This window comes from Fusarium oxysporum, chromosome 2 (assembly GCF_000149955.1).
Source record: "Fusarium oxysporum f. sp. lycopersici 4287 chromosome 2, whole genome shotgun sequence".
NCBI classification, from domain to species: domain Eukaryota; kingdom Fungi; phylum Ascomycota; class Sordariomycetes; order Hypocreales; family Nectriaceae; genus Fusarium; species Fusarium oxysporum.
Genome location: NC_030987.1, coordinates 1,419,599 through 1,439,039, shown reverse-complemented (window position 1 = coordinate 1,439,039; position 19,441 = coordinate 1,419,599). Strand labels below are relative to the sequence as shown.

At 49.0% G+C, this 19,441-nt stretch overlaps 9 protein-coding genes across 11 annotated transcripts; 3 read left to right on the top strand and 6 right to left on the bottom strand.

Annotated features, from left to right (window-relative positions):
• Positions 1-469: 469 nt before the first annotated feature.
• FOXG_19173 (uncharacterized protein) lies at positions 470-1,004 on the bottom strand. The gene has a single exon (XM_018399367.1). The coding sequence runs from the start codon at positions 957-959 to the stop codon at positions 624-626; it is 336 nt and encodes a 111-aa protein (XP_018241703.1). The 5' UTR covers positions 960-1,004; the 3' UTR covers positions 470-623.
• Positions 1,005-1,887: 883 nt separating this feature from the next.
• Positions 1,888-3,759, bottom strand: FOXG_06078 (uncharacterized protein). Its single transcript, XM_018384585.1, has 2 exons — positions 3,518-3,759; positions 1,888-3,466 (listed from the first exon to the last, which is right to left on the bottom strand). Exons 1-2 carry the CDS (start codon positions 3,695-3,697, stop codon positions 2,123-2,125), a joined length of 1,524 nt encoding a protein of 507 aa, XP_018241702.1. The 5' UTR covers positions 3,698-3,759; the 3' UTR covers positions 1,888-2,122.
• A 106-nt stretch (positions 3,760-3,865) lies between these two features.
• Positions 3,866-7,267, top strand: FOXG_06077 (uncharacterized protein). Its single transcript, XM_018384584.1, has one exon. It carries the CDS (start codon positions 3,985-3,987, stop codon positions 5,641-5,643), a length of 1,659 nt encoding a protein of 552 aa, XP_018241701.1. The 5' UTR covers positions 3,866-3,984; the 3' UTR covers positions 5,644-7,267.
• FOXG_06076 (uncharacterized protein) lies at positions 5,788-7,283 on the bottom strand. Its single transcript, XM_018384583.1, has 4 exons — positions 7,263-7,283; positions 7,049-7,164; positions 6,328-6,989; positions 5,788-6,273 (listed from the first exon to the last, which is right to left on the bottom strand). Exons 1-4 carry the CDS (start codon positions 7,277-7,279, stop codon positions 5,869-5,871), a joined length of 1,200 nt encoding a protein of 399 aa, XP_018241700.1. The 5' UTR covers positions 7,280-7,283; the 3' UTR covers positions 5,788-5,868.
• A 90-nt stretch (positions 7,284-7,373) lies between these two features.
• On the bottom strand, positions 7,374-9,429 carry FOXG_06075 (uncharacterized protein). 2 transcript variants are annotated; one of them, XM_018384581.1, is made up of 5 exons: positions 9,318-9,429; positions 9,145-9,217; positions 9,085-9,094; positions 8,071-9,029; positions 7,374-8,013 (listed from the first exon to the last, which is right to left on the bottom strand). In XM_018384581.1, exons 1-5 carry the CDS (start codon positions 9,387-9,389, stop codon positions 7,889-7,891), a joined length of 1,239 nt encoding a protein of 412 aa, XP_018241698.1. In that variant the 5' UTR covers positions 9,390-9,429; the 3' UTR covers positions 7,374-7,888. The 2 variants fall into 2 exon arrangements, with proteins under 2 accessions (XP_018241698.1, XP_018241699.1); XM_018384582.1 differs by lacking the exon at positions 9,318-9,429 and having other exon boundaries at positions 9,145-9,281.
• An 862-nt stretch (positions 9,430-10,291) lies between these two features.
• On the top strand, positions 10,292-13,656 carry FOXG_06074 (uncharacterized protein). Of its 2 annotated transcripts, XM_018384579.1 has the most exons (3): positions 10,292-11,326; positions 11,393-13,003; positions 13,061-13,656. In XM_018384579.1, the coding sequence occupies exons 1-3, from the start codon at positions 11,074-11,076 to the stop codon at positions 13,357-13,359; spliced, it is 2,163 nt and encodes a 720-aa protein (XP_018241696.1). In that variant the 5' UTR covers positions 10,292-11,073; the 3' UTR covers positions 13,360-13,656. The 2 variants fall into 2 exon arrangements, with proteins under 2 accessions (XP_018241696.1, XP_018241697.1); XM_018384580.1 differs by having other exon boundaries at positions 10,292-13,003.
• On the bottom strand, positions 13,520-16,060 carry FOXG_19172 (uncharacterized protein). The gene is made up of 6 exons (XM_018399366.1): positions 15,460-16,060; positions 15,245-15,394; positions 14,800-15,191; positions 14,658-14,751; positions 13,980-14,608; positions 13,520-13,930 (listed from the first exon to the last, which is right to left on the bottom strand). The coding sequence occupies exons 1-6, from the start codon at positions 15,611-15,613 to the stop codon at positions 13,775-13,777; spliced, it is 1,575 nt and encodes a 524-aa protein (XP_018241695.1). The 5' UTR covers positions 15,614-16,060; the 3' UTR covers positions 13,520-13,774.
• A 111-nt stretch (positions 16,061-16,171) lies between these two features.
• Positions 16,172-18,335, top strand: FOXG_06071 (uncharacterized protein). The gene is made up of 2 exons (XM_018384578.1): positions 16,172-16,303; positions 16,362-18,335. The coding sequence occupies exons 1-2, from the start codon at positions 16,248-16,250 to the stop codon at positions 17,266-17,268; spliced, it is 963 nt and encodes a 320-aa protein (XP_018241694.1). The 5' UTR covers positions 16,172-16,247; the 3' UTR covers positions 17,269-18,335.
• FOXG_06070 (uncharacterized protein) lies at positions 16,360-19,185 on the bottom strand. Its single transcript, XM_018384577.1, has 4 exons — positions 18,621-19,185; positions 18,529-18,567; positions 18,381-18,478; positions 16,360-18,333 (listed from the first exon to the last, which is right to left on the bottom strand). The coding sequence occupies exons 1-4, from the start codon at positions 18,727-18,729 to the stop codon at positions 17,434-17,436; spliced, it is 1,146 nt and encodes a 381-aa protein (XP_018241693.1). The 5' UTR covers positions 18,730-19,185; the 3' UTR covers positions 16,360-17,433.
• Between the last annotated feature and the right edge of the window lie 256 nt (positions 19,186-19,441).

Here is a 19,441-nt window from a genome sequence, read left to right as displayed (position 1 = left end):
TCTTCTCTCTTCTCTCCTCCTAAATATGTTTGATTCACTTGATCGTTCCCGAGATACGGGAAGTGTGTAACGTTTCTTTGTGCATGGCTTCCCCAACCTCGCCGCCCTGTGAGGGTAAAGCCGTGAGATCCTGCGTTTTTATCTCGCAACCCAATACTTGTTTGTCTTTGTGCTTCTCTATTCACTTCTCGATTTAGATACCTTTTCGTGCACTTTCTTACCCCGTGCATTATTGCTCGGCCTCCCGTTCCCGTCCGTCCGTTGATCACTTATAATAGCACTTTCAAACACCATCTCTATACATTTCTCGCAAGGCGACTGCTTGGGCTGCTTTTTGAGCCTGCATCTGAAACGGGCGTTTAATCGACGTCGATGAATATGCGATATATCTTGTTTTCTCTGTGAGCATTCACATTTTCTCTCGCCTAACATTAGGCGAGTGGTTGAGTTTACGCAGTATTTGCTTTTTGACAGCTGTAGTTCCACCGCCCTGTGTAAAGAGTCCCTCACTCACGAGACAATTGGATAATATGGAACCACCAGAACGGCAACAGACATTAGTTTGCTCATTATGTCGTTACCATTGGCCTGCTTGAAGCCTCTTATACGCTCATAAATGGCTATCAAAGCGGTCTGGGAACAAACAACCTCAATATCACAACTTGTGAGACTATAGGTCTCTCTCGATCCCTGCATAGGAGACCCAACAGCAACCCAACGCTTGAAAATTGGCGTATCTTGAGACAATTATGCAGCGAGCCTACATTTTGCCTGTCGGGAATCGAACCAGGGTTGGTAAGCCTTACAAGGCAAATACATCGTGGGGGCCCTTTGCGCCTATCATGGAGACGTAAAAATGACTTTGAGAAAATGAGTAAACAGCGCGGTGAGGAGATCCATTGATGTTGGCACCTTGAGTTGGGCCTACGATGAAAGTGTTGGTAGTTTTCAGTTTGCATTTTTGATCCACGTCAACGTTGGGTCTGCAGTCATCAATGTAAAAGTGTAAATGCTGCGAGGGTGACGAGGGTGGCATATGAGCGGGCGTTGTTAATGGTATTAATAAACTTCAAGGCAAACAGTTTCGGCCTGAGGTCCAATGGCTGCAAAATGTCAGAGTCACAGCGCGCAATGCCAATTACGATTAAGTGACTGTGTGATCATGGTCCGTGAGTCGACTCTATCAATGTGCGACACTAGAGTTACATATCGATGTTGCGTTACGTTCGTATGAAATTACTTGCGCGCCATTGAATCCTACGCCATGGTCACAATCCTACACATGTGCTGTGAAGCTGGTCAAGGCTGACATGCCTAGAGACATGAGGCCTGATACCAACTCTTACACCGAAATAACAAGATCAGCACGAATGATCAATGATGCTGGAAGGACTGCTAAATATGCATTCAGCCAAAAACACTTTTGAGATAGCATCACGTTGACATGACAAGTCCAAAACTTGGATGCCCGATACTAACCATGTCAACATAACAGGCTCTTGGAAACACGCAATATGTTTGACTTGGCGTCAGGTAATTGGATCATCATGAAAGATGTTTGTGCTCTGGCTTATCTTGTTGATCCTCCCAAGTCAGGGCAATTACACAATGTGATCGGCCCCACGTTGTCCATCACAGTAATCTTGGACCAGCAGTGACAGTAGTCGTCTTCGAGTTTGGGTCGAAGCCCCTTGAGTACGAGAGAAAGCATTCTATGATTAGGACTTAAGCCTATCTGTGTGCCTGACCACCCAAATTGAATGAGGGTCTGGTTTCCTCGATATTGAGCCTGATGAAGAAGAAATTGGTAAATGTACACACCAGAGACTTGGGTTCTATTCATACATGAACAAAGGGACTTATCGTAAACGCCGATCAGGTCATTTGTCTTGAGAAGGGTTTGTCTCTTGGGTGTTAAGCATATTGTTGGATATTGTGCATGGAAAGTTTGTCATTAGGGAGCTTAGGGCAAAGGAAGTCGTGAATTCTTCGTCTACAATTCGTAAAGCGTACAGTACTGAATCCCCTGGCCGCCAGGAGGAATCATTCGATGTGATCGTACACCTCTAGTCGTCTTCTATCCAGGTCTACCAGATATACACCTCACAGCCAGTCCCCTTTTTCATGAACGAAACGCCTCGTACTTCTCAGCCGTCTTTCTCTTCTCCTCAACCCGCGCAAGTGTCTCAGCATCATATACATCTTCAAGAGATTTCCCACCTTTGAAGATCTCCTTCTCATGTCTAGTGGCTTCATCCTTGGTCATTAACACGAGATCGTGAAGCTTCACTGTAGAACACTTCTGGATGCTCTTGCCCTCACCCAAGGTCGTGATACTGGAGCCGCTGGGCTTCTGCCACCGGATAAGGACCAGCTTCGTGGGGATCCCAGTAATGGCACTTCGACCGTGATAGAGCTCTTCCGAAAGGAAAGCAACATCGCCAACAGTGATGGGGACTTTGAGACCTATTTGATCGCCCTCATTACCTAATCGTGCCAACTTCTCTTCATAGCTCTGCAATGTTGCCAGCATGCCCTCGTACATCTTTTCGCGGCCCTTGGCAGGTACATAGTCTAGGGGATAGCCTGTAATGCTCAGGATAACATGGTTCGCCACTGTAAGACCAAATATGGCGGGCATTGTGCCGAGCACGGGAAGAATTCGAACGCGAAAGTTGGGCATGGCAGCGAGATCGCCAACAGAGCCTTTCTGGAACTCCTCTTCAGGTAGCGGCAGTAGCTCAGCTTTACCGGCACCTGATGTCTCCGTAGAGTAGACAACGGGGATGCCGCTTGTGATACCCTTCAGCTTCAGCTTCCTTCGTGTCGCCCTTGAGAGCCCGTCATCCTTGCTAGCCCCAATGTCTCCCACAATGATTCTTGTAGGGTCGCTTTTGCACCCTGCGCCCATGGCACTGATGACTGGTAGGTTGTTCTTGTAGCAATATTCGAGAAGTGAGACCTTGGTCTCGATGTTGTCGATGGCATCGATAACAAAGTCAGGGGCACGTCCATCTTCGCTCCAGGGTCGAAGTAAGCGCTCCGCAACACCCTCATTAAACTGCTCCTGTCGCAGATCAAATTTCACCCATGGTGCAATGGCAATCAAGCGCTTTTCCAAGCATTGAACCTTGGGAATACCAACATCAGCCAGTGTAGCGACCGCATGTCGGTTCAAGGAGCTCAGAGTCACTTGATCGAAATCTATCAGCCTGATTTTCGAAACACCAGAACGCGCAAGGGCTGCTGTGCAGTGAGAACCAACGCCTCCGCAGCCAACCACGATGACGAACGAGTTCCGTAGCTTGTCAAGGCCCTCGTCTGTCAAGAATACCCTGTTCCTCGCCAATTGTTCGAGAATCAGCTCTTCATCGAAGTCACCAGCCTGTGCCCGACGGGCTAGAGCTTGATTCCTTGCATCCTCCTTATCAACTGGTGGCGCTGATGAGCCACCAAAGTTATTTAACTGTAATAAGTCAGTAAAGGCGGTTTGATGAAGTAAATTAGAGGTCAGTACAGGTTGAATGTTAGGGTCATCGGCAGGAATTGAGCTCTTCAGTTCATGTACTCTCTCTTCGCGCTCCAATGCTTGATACCCAAGTAACAAAGAAGCCGTAGTAGCTGCTGAAAAGACAGCGGCCGCAAAAAGTTGGAATCTTGGGTTCGAGAATGTGTCTGAGGATAAGAAGGAAGACATTTTAAACACGATAATGTGATAAAAAAACGTCGACTGCTCTCACACTAACAGGTACATTTTAGTCTTCACGATGTGCTCAATCAGATTTTCAAGATCTTGGTAGAGAATGACGTCTTAGTCAGCAATTTGGCGCTCCAATTGGCTCAATTTTCCAATCACCTACACCCATTCCTCATCATCCAAAGACTCGAGATACGATCATCTTGACGACAATCTGTAAACTATAGCAAGACAGCGACGATTATATCGAATAGGCGAAATACGCGATCCATAAATACGCAGGCGCCATGCGTCACCGGCTTGTTGGCCGTCATGTTCAGGTTTCAACACCTAGAACACCAACACTTCGTACCCGATTACCATGCCTTCGAACCTTTACACATTGCACCCAACTCACCACCAACTCAAGACCAAACCTCCCCTTCCTTGCGATTCCAGTAACAACCAACGGCGTTAGAAACTTTACCACCGAGAGAAGGCAATGGCTGAAGCACGAAGCTAAGCTGGCGGTACGATACACTGCTTCATTTTGGGGTCTCTTAGCCTGTTTCGGCGTGATTTTGTTCTTTGTCAATGAGGAGAGGTTGGAGCAGGAATATCCGACACCACACGAATGGGGTTGGATGACACGGAAATTCCTAAGGGACTCAAATAACAGCAAGACACCGAAGAATGGCGAGGTCAATTGGCCTTGGTCGTTCGAGCTGGCTCGAGGATTGGTGTTGAGGTTGGAGGATCCCAAGGTTGACGGCCAGGGTGTTACGAAACTCACGGATAGAGTCGATCCTGAAGCGGAGATCCCTGGGGAATTTAACCCCTGTGACATCTCCGGCAAGAGCGAGGAATGGAGGAGAGGTTACTTCGAGGCTATTATGCTGGCTGCAAAAGGCGCGGAACATGTCGATGGATGGGTCCGCGACCTTGCTCGCAACATCATCTCACCACCCGAATTTGTTATTGGACCCTCAAACCCTAGACCTACGCCAATCCCTCCAGGACAACCTCATGCGCCTCGTGAAGAGGACTGTGAAATTGCTTACCCCAGTGCCGATAATTTCTACATGAAGATCCTGGGCACCAAAGGCTTTACTTCCCGACAGAAGCTCGAGGCAACACTTGAATACGCTAGTTACATGGAATTCAAGCACCAGTCCGAAGGCGCTGAGGCGCTATACCACCTGGCTCTCGCAGAGGCTACCCAGGGAGTCGACATGTCGCAACCCCCTTACAACCCCAAGACGTTCGTGCTAAATGAGAAGGCCGGTTTGCCCTCACAAAATGTCCTCGATGCCGTCACTGCTATGGCCAACTTCAAAGCCCGTAGCGGGAAAGTCGATGCGGCTCTCCCTATTTACCTCTCCCTTCTCAAGGCTCGCCGCTACTTACCTAACGACCCTCCTCCCACTGTTCAATTAAAGACAAAGTCTCACTCTGTCCTCGACAAAGTCGCCAAAACTTTCTCCCAGGCCGATTATCCACCTCCACCACCAGATGGTACCCAGCCTCCCTGGCGCAGCCGTCACGAACGCTGTCAGGAGGCTTCCCTCAGTCTTTGGATCGGCGAGATTCTCTTCTCCACGTCATCCAAGGACGACGGCCTCTCATGGACGCGTGACAGTGTCGACGTTGCAGAGGAGCAGCTACGAAACATGGATCTGCTAACTGCTGATAATGCCGCGAAAGCGACATGCCGTGAGTGCTTGAGCGCAGGCCTCGCCAACTGGGGTAAAATGGTCAACAAGCTTGCCAAGGAAGAAGAGCTCCAGCAAGCAAAGGCTTCTACACAGTCGGGCGTGTTCTCCTTCTGGAGCGCCACCCCACCAAGTGCTGAAGACCGCTGGACCGCAGAGGAAGCTGTGGTCAGGGAGCGTGTGAGGAGGACAAGAGAACTGATTGAGGATCTAACACCAGCCGGGCCCAATATAGCCTCACTGTTCAAAGCGTAAAATAATTTAAAACAAAACTTGTATAACGTGGGTATATCAGGAGCTGCAAAGGATCTTGCGACATCTTTTTTAGCCACTGCTCAAGACTGAGATTGGTTCTAGTCTACTTCTAATGAACAAGATATCCCCTTTTCATCATAAACTCCGTTCCTGGTGTTCATTTGCACTCTCCCCACACATGCACGATCCGACGAGGTCGATCCTTCATGCAACTCCGTCATGATTTCAGTCCTCATCATCAGAATCTGCGTCAGGTGCCTCACCCGTCTCCATAAACTTCTTCCAGCGTCTCATCTGCTTGATTCCTTCCTTTATGTTCTCGGGATCAGCGCTGGTGACCTCTGGCTTGACCTCCTCTGGCATTTCACTCCATTTCTCGTCCGTGATATCGGTTGGGCGACGCTCTGCAACAGCCATGTCAGGGTTGACAAAGTTAGGAGTAAGAGCCACTTCTTGCAGGTAAGCAAGTGCTGGTTCGAGAGCCTGGATAAGGATGGTTTCGATGAACTGGTCTTCTCCGCTAGAGAAGCATGGGCAGCCAAGGGGCTCGATCAGGAGAGATGGGTTTCCTCCGGGCATGGCTAGGGGAGTGTCCAGAGGCTCCTCTGAGATGAGATAGCCGCAGGTGCGCTGTGATAGTCAGTGATTTGCGAAACTAGAGCTACTATAGGGTGTGTGTTTTACCTTGGCTAGGAACTCTTTGAATTCAGCATTGACGAGCAAATCTGTTGCGAAAACAGTGCCCATGAAGAGCATGCCGCCTAGTCGGTTATCCCATTGCGCCCAGTGCTTCTCGTTTTCAAAGAACTGCAAGACAACCTCACAGCTTTGCCCAATAGCAATGATGTCGATCTTGGCAGTCTTGTTAACTTCAGAAACCTTGTTGAGCACAGTCGTCATGTGCGCCAAAGGCGACTCACTTCCAGGAATCTCATTGAGTTCCTTGATGAAACGACGTCCAGAGTGCACCAAACTGGGAAGTGGAACATCAGCTGCTGCTTCTATGGTGAGAGCACGCTGTTCTTCAGGCCACCAGAACCGCTGGCCCATGTTGGCCAGGATAACGCACGGAGGTTCCGGGTCATTGGAGCTAGCAGCCTGCTTAGCAAGTGTCTGAACAACAGAGATCATGGTTCCTTTCGCAAGGCCACCAGGCCCATTGGCGATGCGGCCAGCAATCCATCCCAGGTCTTTAGTTGGTTCGCCAAGGACGACGACGATGCGGGTAGTTTTGGCAATGTTAGGGGTGAGGAAGACGGGGGATTGCCGTTTGTTCTCGGGCAAAAGGTGGTATTTCTTGAGGCCTTCTTTCTCTAGGCGATCATGGATGATGTCTTCCAGAGCCACTGTAGTACCTCTATTAGCAAGGCTACCTAGCCCGAGAGCATCAAGATTAGCCGCTTACTGTTGAAGTGGAAGCGCTGGCGCTCATTGACGCGTGAGTTCTTGCTGCTGAAGTACTTGTAGTAACACTCCGGGTCCTCGATAGATCGGACCTCATCATCATCATTCACAAAATAACTGCTCCATGTCAGCGATGCATCTTGAAGTAGTCATGGATAGCGAACCCAAGACCGGCGAGATCTCTCGGAAAGGAGACATCCTTGGGGAGGCCCGACCAACTTCTGAGAAACATAGTGTCAGATTGGAATGTTCTTCTAAAAGGTGCAAGGTTCTGTGAGTGTCAAGTTGGGACTTTTCTAATATCTTCGGTAGATCGAAAGGGTTTGGGAGGAGGGAAGTTGCATTTAGTAAGTGCTTGCGATTAAATACTCAGAGAAGTGAGAGGGGGTTATAGCAGCTGCACGCAGCCGGCGGAGATGCTGCTCTAATACTGTGATATCCTGCATGAAACAATTACAAAGTGTTTGAGCAAATAAGAAATCAAAATAGGAGTTTCTCCGTTCTCGCGTCTTCTTTGTGTTTATTCGACACTCCGCATGCCTCATTTGATAGCAGCAACTCTCCCATCACCAGCCCGGGCATATAGAAACTACCTGCTATACCACGAACCTGGAAGCTTTTGTGAGACACAAAAATGTCCTACAGCACTAGCCATACTCCATATTCAACCATGTTTCTATCGTAGCAAAGAGTAGAGATGGGATATCTGTACGACCGTATCCTAAACATTCAAAACCGGTGCCTCACCAAACGCCCTAGTTAATGCATTTGCCATGCCCAAACGCCATGTCAAAAGAGCATTTTCAAGCAATACAAATTCGAAAACAAACCCTCAAGCCAATCACTGATTGGGGCCAGGGTTGTAACGACTACGAAAAGCCTGGCTGATGCTGAAGCGGCTTCCTGCGCCCCTGTTCATATGACTGGCCAATGCCTCCTCTAATGCAGATTGTGTAACTGAGGCGTCTAAGACTGTGGTGAGCAAACTACACCAAGCGGGTTGAGGATAACAAGGCAACTTACCGTCAAGATCACTATAACTACTACCCATACTAGGCGTTCCGTCGCTACCTTCGCGGGAGTAACCCTTGCTTTGATTGCCCGGGCTACGTCCCGCCAGTTCTGCAGTTCGCCGTGGTGAGAGAGGTCCGGGCGTTCGCTGCTCCGTCGTTTTATCTGACTTATCCGGTTTTTGCACCATGGCCGCAGAGCTGGCTGACGAGTCTGATGTGTGAGATTGATGAATAGCGGACTTTCCGTGAGGCCTGTGATGCCTTTTGCCAGAGCTGCGCCCGTCTCCCCTTAGCGTTGAGCCGAGATCCTGTGCCGAAGTCTGGTTGGAAGGAGATGTATAAGGTTGAAACGCAGGCTCTGATTCGTCATCCTCGTCATCCTCGTATTGTCCTCCATCAGGCTGCTGAAAACGAGGAGGTCGACGAATGATGCGAGATTGAGCGGGGCTAGACTCGTCCTCTGACGATGTTGGTGAACTGTCCTCGGCTGGGCCTGGTGACGGGCTTCGTTCATCTGGCGCTGGCTCCGGTTGAGCTACTCGATCGGGTGATCTGTCGGGGACTGATGATATTGGCAAGGATGAAAGACGACGTCGCTCGCCGGTCCGCGAAGCCAACCCTGTTCCAGGTCGAGGGGAAGCTGAGCCTCCGGTCATATCTCTCAGGACTGTAGTATTCGTCGATGGATTCCGCGATACAATCGGTCGTATTGATGCATTGAGAGGAGTGCCAGTACCACTTCCTGCCTCGGCGCGCGGCATGGGTGAGTCTTTTCGGATGGATAAGGCTGAATGTGTTCGTTGATGACCGGGTCCGGCGGAGTCGCCGCCTGGAACGGGCGATTGCACTGAGCCACGAACGGCTGCGGTAGCTTTTCGGACTTGAGCGCGGACTTGGGAAGCATGTCGCTCGGTAAGGTATGCGACTTGTTGAAGGAGGAAATCGACGGGAACTTCGAAGCGATCGGCGCTGCACCTCAGATGAGTATTGCCTGTATGATAATTGTGATAAGATCGACACCTACACTTCGTCCCCTTGTCTAAGTCAGTATCAATAAATATACACGAATGTGGTGAATACTTACAGTCTATCTGCTTCTTAGCAGCTCCGGAGAGGATCTTCCATAATGCTTCATCTTTGACGGAGTCCCAGTTTACCTGTCATGCTTCTGGTTAGCTCTGCCATGATTGCTCCGATGCGCGCAAGGGCGTGGGCATGATGGCCTATGATTGACTGGTTGGATTAAGAGCTTCGTACCGGTGGCGGATCGACGAAGTCACCACGGGGCATAGGGACCCGGACGAAAATAGTATATGTTGGCTCGGCCATGATGCCGCGCTGGCTATTCAAGAAGATGAGTAGATGAAGATGGTTGAAAGAAGTAGGCAACAAGCCGAAGCTCTAAGTTCATTGAGAGCTGCTGCAGGGATTCCGCGATCGGCTTATCGATAAGTTAGCTGCCGTTTTAGCGTGATTCAGTGGAGAGTGTGAAACACCCAAGTAAGGTAGATTTGATTCACGAATCCACTTGAAACTCAAGCTCGGAGTTCAAGGCCAGTTATACACTGCAGTAAAAGCAATATTACACAAGACTTGACTTTTTTCGTGCAGGAATTTGCTTGCTGGACATCCTGTTCCTGTGGCTGAATTCTTCGTATCCAAATTCATATACATTGTATTTTATCCTTTACCTCTTCTGCATCGTTCATCCTGTCGACTAGTGCCACAGCTCAAATCTGCTTCTTCTTTCTTCGTACTCATATCGTTGTCACACTTTGCTTCTGTAAACAATCTACTATCGCTTAGCCAATTCCGCCTGTGAATCCAGCAGGTTAGGTCTTCTTTCATATGTTCTTCTAATTATCTTCATAGCGTCATAACATCATCATCTTCGTTTTCCAGATGTGTACCTGCGTTTGGGGTAACACAAGCAGCACCGAGCCGAAAAGGCTATTATATGCTTTAAAGCACTGAAAGTATCAGTAATCTTACCGTCAGACTTTTCTATCCCTTGATTTATGCTCGTCCCAATGGCTGATGGGATATGATATCCGTTGGCAAGAAAGACACGAACGAAATTTCGGTTTACTTTAGGGTAGCTTGAGCTGACAAGCTCGATCTGGGCTAACATCTGACGACAAATAGGACAGCTACCTATCTATCTGAAACCAGAGATATGTGGTTGAAATGGAAACTCCGGTTGCCACCGTAAGCTTGTTAAGTGACATGAACTTATCTGACTTCTTAAATACTCGTACCCTTATCAAAGCTTTGATGTGAAAGGTCTCAGTTCACGTTGACTGAGTGCCGTACTTAGCTTGCCAACGTTGCACTCATTGTTACCCTGTAACTGTATATGGATACACTAATAGACGATGGCAATCTGATTACACCCAAACGGCACCTGATTTTCAGGTCGAAACACCCTACACGACTCAGAGAATATGGAATTGTCGATGCTTGACTCATGAAAGCTAACATCAAGAGCATGTCGTCAGGACCAACCCCCTCGACCTTACCCAAGGCGGAAAGGCGCTAAACGTCTGGTATTGGATGCCCCGCGACTGCTGCCGGGCATGGAAGACCCCCGCCGAACTGTCTTTGCCTCTCAGTACTTGGCTTCTATGGGAATCCATCCAAAAGTCGGAAAGCCTCCCCCATTCAATCTAATCTTTCACTAGCGGGTGCTTAACCACTTCTATGAACCCATCTTTCGGGAAGTCTTACTCACATGCCTTTCTTTCGCTCACATCTTCCATCTTCCATCGCTACAGCATCAAGCTATAAGGTAGCTTCGACAAGACCTCAAGCTACAGCTCTTACATCATCATATCCATACGTTATCGCTATCGTGGAGGTAAAATAACCACACAGCTTTTGGCTATAAACAGCTCCAACCCTCCCCACCAAAGGCGTGCTTGGTTCCGAGTTACTTTTCCCGCAGCTTGATGACAGCAACAGCAACAGCGTCGTAATCAGCTACACACCTCTCAAACCAGGCCAAGGCAGCAACATGGTAGCTTCAGAACTCACCGCGTCTGCTAGAGCTATGCGCTCCACGCCCGTCAGTGGTGATGAGTCAAGCTCGAGCTTACCCAAGCCCCTCGCACCTTTGCGAAACCGCGCGGCTGCTAGCCAGAGCCCATACATCCGGGGCCAGGCTGAAAGCTTGGTTTCATGGCAGCTCTTAGACGATGAGGCAGTCGAGCGTTCGCGCAAGGAGAACAAGCTTATCTTCCTGCATATCGGCTACAAGGCATGCCACTGTAAGTTGCGTGATGATTAGTTTCGAAGCGAATTCTATCTTACACTGTGTTGCTAACGGCCACAAGTTTGTCGACTCATGTCGATTGAGACCTTCTCTAACCCCGACTCTGCCTCTGTATTGAATGAGTCTTTCATACCAGTTATCGTCGATCGAGAGGAGCGCCCCGACCTAGACGCCATCTACATGAATTACGTCCAAGCTGTCAGCAACGTTGGCGGATGGCCCTTGAATGTGTTCCTTACACCCAATTTGGAACCTGTTTTTGGTGGTACCTACTGGCTCGGGCCCGCAGGACGAAGACATCTCAGTGACGACAGCACCGAAGAAGTACTCGACTCTCTGACTATCTTTAAGAAAGTTCGTGATATTTGGATCGATCAGGAAGCCCGATGCCGAAAGGAGGCAACCGAGGTTGTTGGCCAGCTCAAGGAGTTTGCGGCTGAGGGTACCCTGGGTACAAGGAGTATCTCGGCACCCTCAGCTTTAGGTCCGGCTGGATGGGGAGCACCAGCCCCGAGCCATGCGAGCACTGCCAAGGAGAAGAGCACTGCAGTTTCAGAGGAGCTGGATTTGGATCAGCTGGAAGAGGCTTATACTCATATCGCCGGCACTTTTGATCCTGTTTTCGGTGGATTTGGCTTGGCACCTAAGTTCCTGACACCACCCAAGTTGGCATTTTTGTTGGGGCTTCTGAAGTCTCCAGGCGCTGTTCAGGATGTTGTCGGAGAGGCTGAGTGCAAACATGCCACCGAAATTGCGTTGGATACAATGCGTCACATTCGTGATGGGGCGCTGCATGACCATATCGGAGGCACTGGATTTTCGCGATGCTCCGTTACAGCGGATTGGAGCATTCCTAACTTCGAGAAGCTTGTGACTGACAATGCGCAATTACTCTCCCTCTATATTGACGCGTGGAAGGTCAGTGGTGGAGGTGAAAAAGATGAGTTCCTGGACGTTGTTCTTGAGCTTGCTGAGTATCTTACTTCGTCTCCGATTGTTCTGCCTGAGGGCGGTTTCGCTTCAAGTGAAGCCGCCGACTCCTATTATAGGCAAGGTGACAAGGAGAAGCGCGAGGGCGCCTATTATGTCTGGACGCGGCGAGAATTCGATTCAGTGCTTGATGAGATTGATAGCCACATGAGTCCTATTTTAGCGTCCTATTGGAATGTCAATCAAGATGGAAATGTCGAGGAGGAAAACGACCCCAACGACGACTTTATTGACCAGAACATTCTCAGGGTTAAGAGCACCATCGAACAATTAAGCACCCAATTCAGCACGCCCGTGGAAAAGATCAAAGAGTATATTGAACAAGGAAGACGAGCTTTAAGAAAGAGAAGGGAACAAGAACGTGTGCGACCTGACCTGGATGACAAAATTGTTGTAGGCTGGAATGGTCTCATGATATCAGCTCTTTCCAAGGCAGCATCGTCGCTGAAGACACTGAGGCCAGAACAAAGCTCCAAGTGTAGGGCTATCGCAGAGCAGGCGGCTGCATGCATCAGGAAAAAGCTTTGGGATGGCAATGAGAGAATCCTATACAGGATATGGTCTGGAGGTCGTGGAAACACTGCCTTTGCAGATGATTACGCCTATATGATCCAAGGTCTCCTGGATCTTCTCGAACTGACAGGAAATCAAGAATACCTGGAATTCGCAGACATTTTACAGCGTGAGTCGTCGCAATTCCCCTCCCATTTGACGCACCCCGCTGACCATGCCATCACAGAAACCCAAACCTCGTTGTTCTATGATGCCGATGGCGCCTTTTTCAGCACTCAAGCCAATAGTCCTTATACAATTCTCCGCCTCAAGGATGGTATGGACACGTCATTACCATCAACCAACGCCGTCAGCGTAGCTAATCTATTCCGCCTTGCGAACCTGCGTTCGAATGACGACTTGGCAGCCAAAGCTCGTCAGACGATAAATGCGTTTGAAGTCGAAGTGGTGCAACATCCTTGGCTCTTCCCTGGTTTACTCCAGGGTGTTGTCACAGCTAGATTGGGCGGAGAGACGTCGAAATGAAATGTTGAATATAAACAGCCCAGGATGGCGATTTTTATCAAAGTGCCTAGGAACCTAGGAAATAGAGTGCACGAGTTGTTGGAGTCGGCACAGTCATCCCAAGGCGTTCAAGGGACAGTCGGTATAAGGAAAAGAGGAGTTCTGAATAGCGCATAGCATTCTAGGAACTAGTCGATGAGTGAAATTGAATACATGATAAATGTAGACTGTAAGGTCTTTGCTACACTCTGTAAATACGCATAAGATATTATCAAATTTATCATTTCAGGGGTATCTAATCTACATCGGCCACCAGCCCCCTCCCCAAATATTGATCCGTTAGGCTCACTGAGCACAAAGGGTCGACAAATACAATATCTTGAAAAGAAAGGGGATCGTCCATAATTCCTTCGGTGGGGGATCTGCTACTCCTTTTTCAAGATCTAGATGTATCTCCAGTGCCCTTGCGGTTCATCAAACCAGTAAAGAAGCTTTGCAGTTGCTCGTTGTCAAAATCCTTGGCCATATTCGCAGCAGGTGTATCGGCCTCCTCCTCTTCGTTACTTGGGGAAGAGCTAAATGCATTACGATCCTGTTCATGTCAGCAAGTTGTTCAGAGCAGTAAAGTGGCTGTATCTTACCTTGAGACGCTGCAACATATCATCGGCATCGACTTGAATACCACCCATGTTGAACTGTACAGGTCCAATGTGCTCGCTGATGCTCGTCTCATCGCCAGTGTAGTCGATGTGACGAGTGCTGCGAACGATGGCATTGTCGCTGCCTTTCTCTGGCAACTTGGCCTTGAATGCCTCGAGAATCTTGAGCTGCTTCTCAAGAAATTCTTGGGTGTCGTCACTCTCCACTGTGATCCACCTCTCGCCGTGCATGGCATTTTCAACAACTGCGAGACCACCACTATTAGGATCGCGGCACCATCCCTCGTACCGCGCAATCGCACTTTTTTGTTTCCTGATTTCCGCTTCCTTGTCGCTTATCTTGTCTGCATCGTCAAACGGCATAGAGTCGAGAGGAGTGCTGATATCTTCAGACCATGAGATCGAAACAGGCTCCGGATCAAAAGAACCGCCAAGAACTCGAATCTTGCCCCACGAATCCCAGTTGGTTGGGACGACAATCTTGTCGCGGTCGATAACGTTGTGCTTTAGTGGGTGCCGCTTGAGAAGAGATGTGATTCCAAGGGTTGAGTGAATGAGAGAGGGTAGCTGAGAAGGCGTATTTTGTGAAGTATAAATAAGAGAGGCACCATCTGGAGATTGTTAGCATTAGACCAGAGGCTTGGAAACAGGCCAACGTACGTCTCAGCAAAATCGTTCGCAGATATTGTAATACCGTATCAAAATCTGGCTCTTTCCAACCCTGACTCTTTTCGAGAAACTCCATTTTTTGGGCCTGTATGTGTTAGTATACTTATCATAGGCTACGAGAGACAGTCCTTACATTCTGGCACACCACGCAAAGTGGCAGACCCAGAGGCTCCTCCCATTCTCCTGGCCCCAGAGGCAGTGCACTATCTCCATCGCCGCCGGTAGCCGTAGCTGAGGGTGTTCCATCTAGGTTAGTTGTTGCGCCTCCTCGACCTCTTTCTTTCCAAGTGGACATGACTTCCTCCATGAGGGCATGCTGATCTGTGTCGACCTTTTTGAGAACCTCTTGTATAACCTGAACCCATGTCCATATTTGTCGTAGCCATAGATGCGGCTGTGACCAGTCTAGAAGAATGATAAGAGAGGTATTGGGGATCGTTTCAGGGGTAAGGAGGGGCGCAACGAGAGATGCAAATTCGGCTGAAGGTTGGGAGAGGAAGTAGAGCGAAACTCGTGCCAGAGTATCTAGAATTATTAGTACATCGTTCTGAGGCTGATCTGGGCGTTGATGCACGAACCGTCTTGGTCGGCGTCGAGAACGTCGTAGTATGTATAGCCCAGCGCAAAGTTGTTCGCAATCGGCGGTATCTTAAGCCGGTCCGCATTACGTTTTGACTCGGAGCTGGAGAGCGATTCGAGGAACTCTCTTTGGTTCTCGGGAGTGCCACCTGAGTTTCAGAGGCTCATGATCAGCTACCTAGCTCTTCAACAGAGCTGTCTAGTTACGACATACCTAGCACAATGAGGTTCTTTTCCGGTAGTCGTTTGCCACTGGCGACAGACTCTAGCATAGAGGTCCAAAGATCCTTCTTTTGTTCGCCATCGCGGCCTTCGGAGTCTCCTGAGCCCGTTGTATAGATCGATACTCTGTTGGTGTTGGCCGCCATGATCCCGGTTGTTGGCTCACCGAGCTCGCTGGTCAACAAATTGTCGTATAAGATCGCAGTGCGTTAGGTCATGAGTATATCTCCTGTGGCGAAAGAGGACAGAGATTGTCGGCAAATCTGCCTCAAAGTGACGTCTAAGTAGAGGGACAGTACGCGTTTGGTGTTGATTCGATAATGCTAAAGGAGATTTAAGGTTGTCGTAGGGGCATCTTCGCTCTGCGCACAACAACGACAGCAGGGAAGATGATGCAAGCTCTCGGTTCGATCGTGAGTGTCCCAATCGTCGATAATCGATTCGAAAAAGTCGCTTCAACTTCCTGGGCAGTTTGTGGTACGTAGATATCGTCGACCGCTGTCTTTCATCAAAGATGAACGTGGCCAGGGTTACCACGTACCAATTCCCATAGGACTATGGATTGGCACTTGGATAACACCCCGTCATTTTAGCGTTCGGTCCGGAAATTGTCCCGCCAAAAACAGCTACGCGCTGCAGCTCTTGCAGCTTTAGCGCACGGACTCCCTAAAGCTTCAGTGGACGTCTCATATTCTGACAATAAATGCGACTTCATTAATCTGTACCATATAAATTTTGCGACATTCACAAGGCTGCGCAAGAAGCAGCGAAAGACGCACCATGAATAAGATACGCGCAATCCAGGCGCTTAATAAGAAAGAGATAGAAAATGGAATGCGAGTGCTTGATTTCCCCTCCAGTATTTCCAGAATCCCTGCTAACAGATGTGCTCAGTACTCCAGAAGCTTCCTGGCATACAGACTATCGAGACACTGCCTACGTCTACTTTGGCGGCCTTCCTTACGAGTTATCCGAAGGCGATGTAATAACGATTTTCTCACAATTTGGAGAACCTGTATTCTTGAAGCTGGCTCGCGACAAAGAGACGGGCAAGTCGAAGGGGTTTGGCTGGCTTAAGTATGAGGACCAGAGAAGTACCGACTTAGCGGTTGACAACCTTGGCGGAGCGGATATTGGTGGTCGCCTGATCAGTGTCGACCATGCGCGATACAAAGAGCGGGATGATGAAGACCCCGAAGAGTTCAAGGTCGGCTGGGAGGACATGCTCAGGCGAGAGGGACAAGCGCTGTCAGAAGATGAGAGTAGCGAGGAGGAAGTGAAGCGACCGATGCTACCAGAAGAGCGAGAACTTGCGCTTCTGATGCAGGATCATGATGACGACGACCCCATGAAGGGCTTCCTGATCGAAGAGAAGAAGAAGGAAGTTGAAGAGGCGCGGCGCAAAGCAGAAAAGAAGGATCGAAAACACAAACACAGACATCATCGGTCACATAGATCGAGGAGGGATGGAAGCGAAGAAGACCGCCACCGTAGATCAAGACGAGACGAGACTCCCGAAGGCAAAGAGGACCGACATCGTGATAAGGATTCCCGGCGACACAGAGATGATGACCAGGACCGAGAAAGGAGACGAGATAGGGATAGAGATAGGCGAAGGGAGAGGAAGGACGACGAGGACGATCGTGGTCGTGACCGAGATCGGAGGAGAGAGAGAGATCGAGATCGAGAGCATAGAAGGCATAGGGACGACGCTCATGACGAGTCACGACACAAACGACGCAGGGAAGAAGACCAGGAGGAGAAAACATCAAGGAGAAGGAGTAGAAGTCGATCGCCATGACGGCGCGACGATTAAAGCACATTATGCTGTAAAACAATATTTCTCTCGGTCCAAAGTAGCTCTACTTATCCTGAACCCCTCAAACGCCCATCCCAAGTTTGCCCAGCATTAAGAGTCGTATCCCTTGTGATCATTAGCTTGCCTTGTAGCAGGGCCTCACTTGGCTCATGTGTTGCCCAAATAACGCTTCCAGCCTTCCCTTACGCAGTGTCGCTTTCCATCTTCGCCGTCAACAATAATGAACTTCTCCCATCGTGCATCATGCCCAGCTCCTATAACAACAAGACTATCATCGCCGATCCAGCCAATGACGCCCTTTGGAGGCCGTGATGTTCCTAGAACAGTGCTCTCTGAGAAAGAAATGCCCCCTATAGCAGCTTCATCACCAGCCTCAAAAGGCGCTGAGCTGAAAGAGTAGACGTCGGAAAAGACTCGAGGCATCAGTGGAATCTTGCTGAGGATACCCCACTTCCCCGTCCCGTCACCGGGGTCTGATCCAGAAGCGCCGAGCTGTTGACTTCGGGTCATTCCTGGCTTTCGTGGATGTGGTACGTCGAAGATGTGAAGGGTGGACTTGTCAGAGGTACAGGCAAGCATCGTTCCGCAAGGTGAGAAGGCAAGAGAAAAGATAGTCGCAGGATCAATGCCACGCCGAAGTTCAGCAAGCCTGGCACAGTTGCTTGTAGCGTAAACACGGATTAGTGTACCTGTTTCGCTTGCACTGGCCAGAAGTTCGCCATCTGGGCTCAATGCAATGGCCTTGAGGGCTGAAGAGTGGGCCGGAATGATGCTGACATTCCCGGTCGCCAACTCGATCAGTTGTATCTGTCCAGCAGTTCGGCCGGGGAAGGCAAGCTTCTTCTCAGAAAGACAGCAAAGACCGAGGAGATTATCTGCAGTTTCGTAAACATGAAGTAAATCCGGAGGTTTGGCGAACGAGTAGACGCGCACGCTATTTTGTAGGACAACAGCGATGCGCTCCCTACCCAGTTGGACGCCACGAATTGCTGTCAATGCTGTGATTTCCAAGGCAACTTTGCCCTTCATGTCGTCCCATATTATAGCCTATTTCTGGTAAGCGAAGAGCTCGACAGTTTACCATGATAGGTTACCTTGTTCATGGCAAACTTGGGCGACCTGCCGCCACCAACAAGAGCAAGGTAGTTGGTTGTACCCATCATTTGAACGAGGCCGATGCCAGCGTTGAAATCTATGAGGCTGTGAGCATGTGCGTATATAAACCTTATATGATGGACATACCTCTTGAAGCCTTGAGAAGGCATGACTTTGTGTGGAAGACTGAGATGAGTGTTAGTGAAGGGAAATACACAGGATTGTAGAAGATGACTTACTGCAGATACCTGAGCCAAGGCCTACAGAAAAGCAACTTGCATCGTTATTGAAAGAGACAGACAGTACAGCCTCAGTGCTAGAAGCCTCGATCGGTGGCCGTACGTTCATCGTGAATGAGTTGATATGTACAAGTTCAGTCTAGGCCTACGGATCTAGTTTCCGATGCGAGAGCTGAGAGGGGTAAGTCAAAGCTGAGGCGAACGTGATGTTGATGATGATGTCGAGAAACAAGTTTCGAGCAATAATGATTGGTTGATGAAGTTTATCAGGGAATGTTACCATGAAATGAATAACATCTCGAAGGCTCCGAAACCTTATGTGCTTATTATGTAGGTTTATTTGATGTCGCTTATAGATCCACCACTGATGAGTAGAGCCTGTACCTGCGTATCGGAGGTTTGATTTAGACTGCGGAGAGGCTTTATGAGAAACAAGATTGTGTTATAAATCTATGAATGAACAGAAAATTCCATAATAACAACGGTAATAATGTGTCTTATATCCAAAGCAGGAGCATAGACAAAAGGGAGCGTTCGATGTTAGAGTAACTCTTGTTTGTCTACTATGTCTCATCCACTGGACAACTCGAACCGCGTCACGGTACCTAACAGCCACAGTCCTTACATTCAGCCACTGATACCAACAATGTATTGTGGCGCAACTCAATAAGAGGTTCTTTGAAGACTTGACTTTAAGTTAAAGGCAGAAAACAATCTACCTATCCTTAGTCCAGGAGCCTCCTAAATTTACCATAGACCATCCTAAATTTACCTAAGTATTTATGATGAAAGTCCCTAGTTTTTCTTTTACCATTGCCGAG

Coding starts and splice junctions, on each gene's coding strand:
- FOXG_19173 (XM_018399367.1), bottom strand. CDS start 959: ATGCAAACTGAAAACTACCAACACTTTCATCGTAGGCCCAACTCAAGG.
- FOXG_06078 (XM_018384585.1), bottom strand. CDS start 3,697: ATGTCTTCCTTCTTATCCTCAGACACATTCTCGAACCCAAGATTCCAA. Junction 3,467..3,517: donor ATGACCCTAACATTCAACCT/GTACTGACCTCT, acceptor GACTTATTACAG/TTAAATAACTTTGGTGGCTC.
- FOXG_06077 (XM_018384584.1), top strand. CDS start 3,985: ATGCGTCACCGGCTTGTTGGCCGTCATGTTCAGGTTTCAACACCTAGA.
- FOXG_06076 (XM_018384583.1), bottom strand. Junction 6,990..7,048: donor CCAGCGCTTCCACTTCAACA/GTAAGCGGCTAA, acceptor GAGGTACTACAG/TGGCTCTGGAAGACATCATC. Junction 6,274..6,327: donor TCAAAGAGTTCCTAGCCAAG/GTAAAACACACA, acceptor TGACTATCACAG/CGCACCTGCGGCTATCTCAT.
- FOXG_06075 (XM_018384581.1), bottom strand. CDS start 9,389: ATGGCCGAGCCAACATATACTATTTTCGTCCGGGTCCCTATGCCCCGT. Junction 9,218..9,317: donor ACTTCGTCGATCCGCCACCG/GTACGAAGCTCT, acceptor GAAGCATGACAG/GTAAACTGGGACTCCGTCAA. Junction 8,014..8,070: donor TAGTTATAGTGATCTTGACG/GTAAGTTGCCTT, acceptor CCACAGTCTTAG/ACGCCTCAGTTACACAATCT.
- FOXG_06074 (XM_018384579.1), top strand. CDS start 11,074: ATGGTAGCTTCAGAACTCACCGCGTCTGCTAGAGCTATGCGCTCCACG. Junction 11,327..11,392: donor CGGCTACAAGGCATGCCACT/GTAAGTTGCGTG, acceptor AACGGCCACAAG/TTTGTCGACTCATGTCGATT. Junction 13,004..13,060: donor ATTCGCAGACATTTTACAGC/GTGAGTCGTCGC, acceptor ATGCCATCACAG/AAACCCAAACCTCGTTGTTC.
- FOXG_19172 (XM_018399366.1), bottom strand. CDS start 15,613: ATGGCGGCCAACACCAACAGAGTATCGATCTATACAACGGGCTCAGGA. Junction 14,752..14,799: donor TTTGCGTGGTGTGCCAGAAT/GTAAGGACTGTC, acceptor TAACACATACAG/GCCCAAAAAATGGAGTTTCT. Junction 13,931..13,979: donor ATATGTTGCAGCGTCTCAAG/GTAAGATACAGC, acceptor TGACATGAACAG/GATCGTAATGCATTTAGCTC.
- FOXG_06071 (XM_018384578.1), top strand. CDS start 16,248: ATGAATAAGATACGCGCAATCCAGGCGCTTAATAAGAAAGAGATAGAA. Junction 16,304..16,361: donor AAAGAGATAGAAAATGGAAT/GCGAGTGCTTGA, acceptor AGATGTGCTCAG/TACTCCAGAAGCTTCCTGGC.
- FOXG_06070 (XM_018384577.1), bottom strand. CDS start 18,729: ATGAACGTACGGCCACCGATCGAGGCTTCTAGCACTGAGGCTGTACTG. Junction 18,568..18,620: donor CCTTGGCTCAGGTATCTGCA/GTAAGTCATCTT, acceptor CACTCATCTCAG/TCTTCCACACAAAGTCATGC. Junction 18,479..18,528: donor CCTTCTCAAGGCTTCAAGAG/GTATGTCCATCA, acceptor ACAGCCTCATAG/ATTTCAACGCTGGCATCGGC.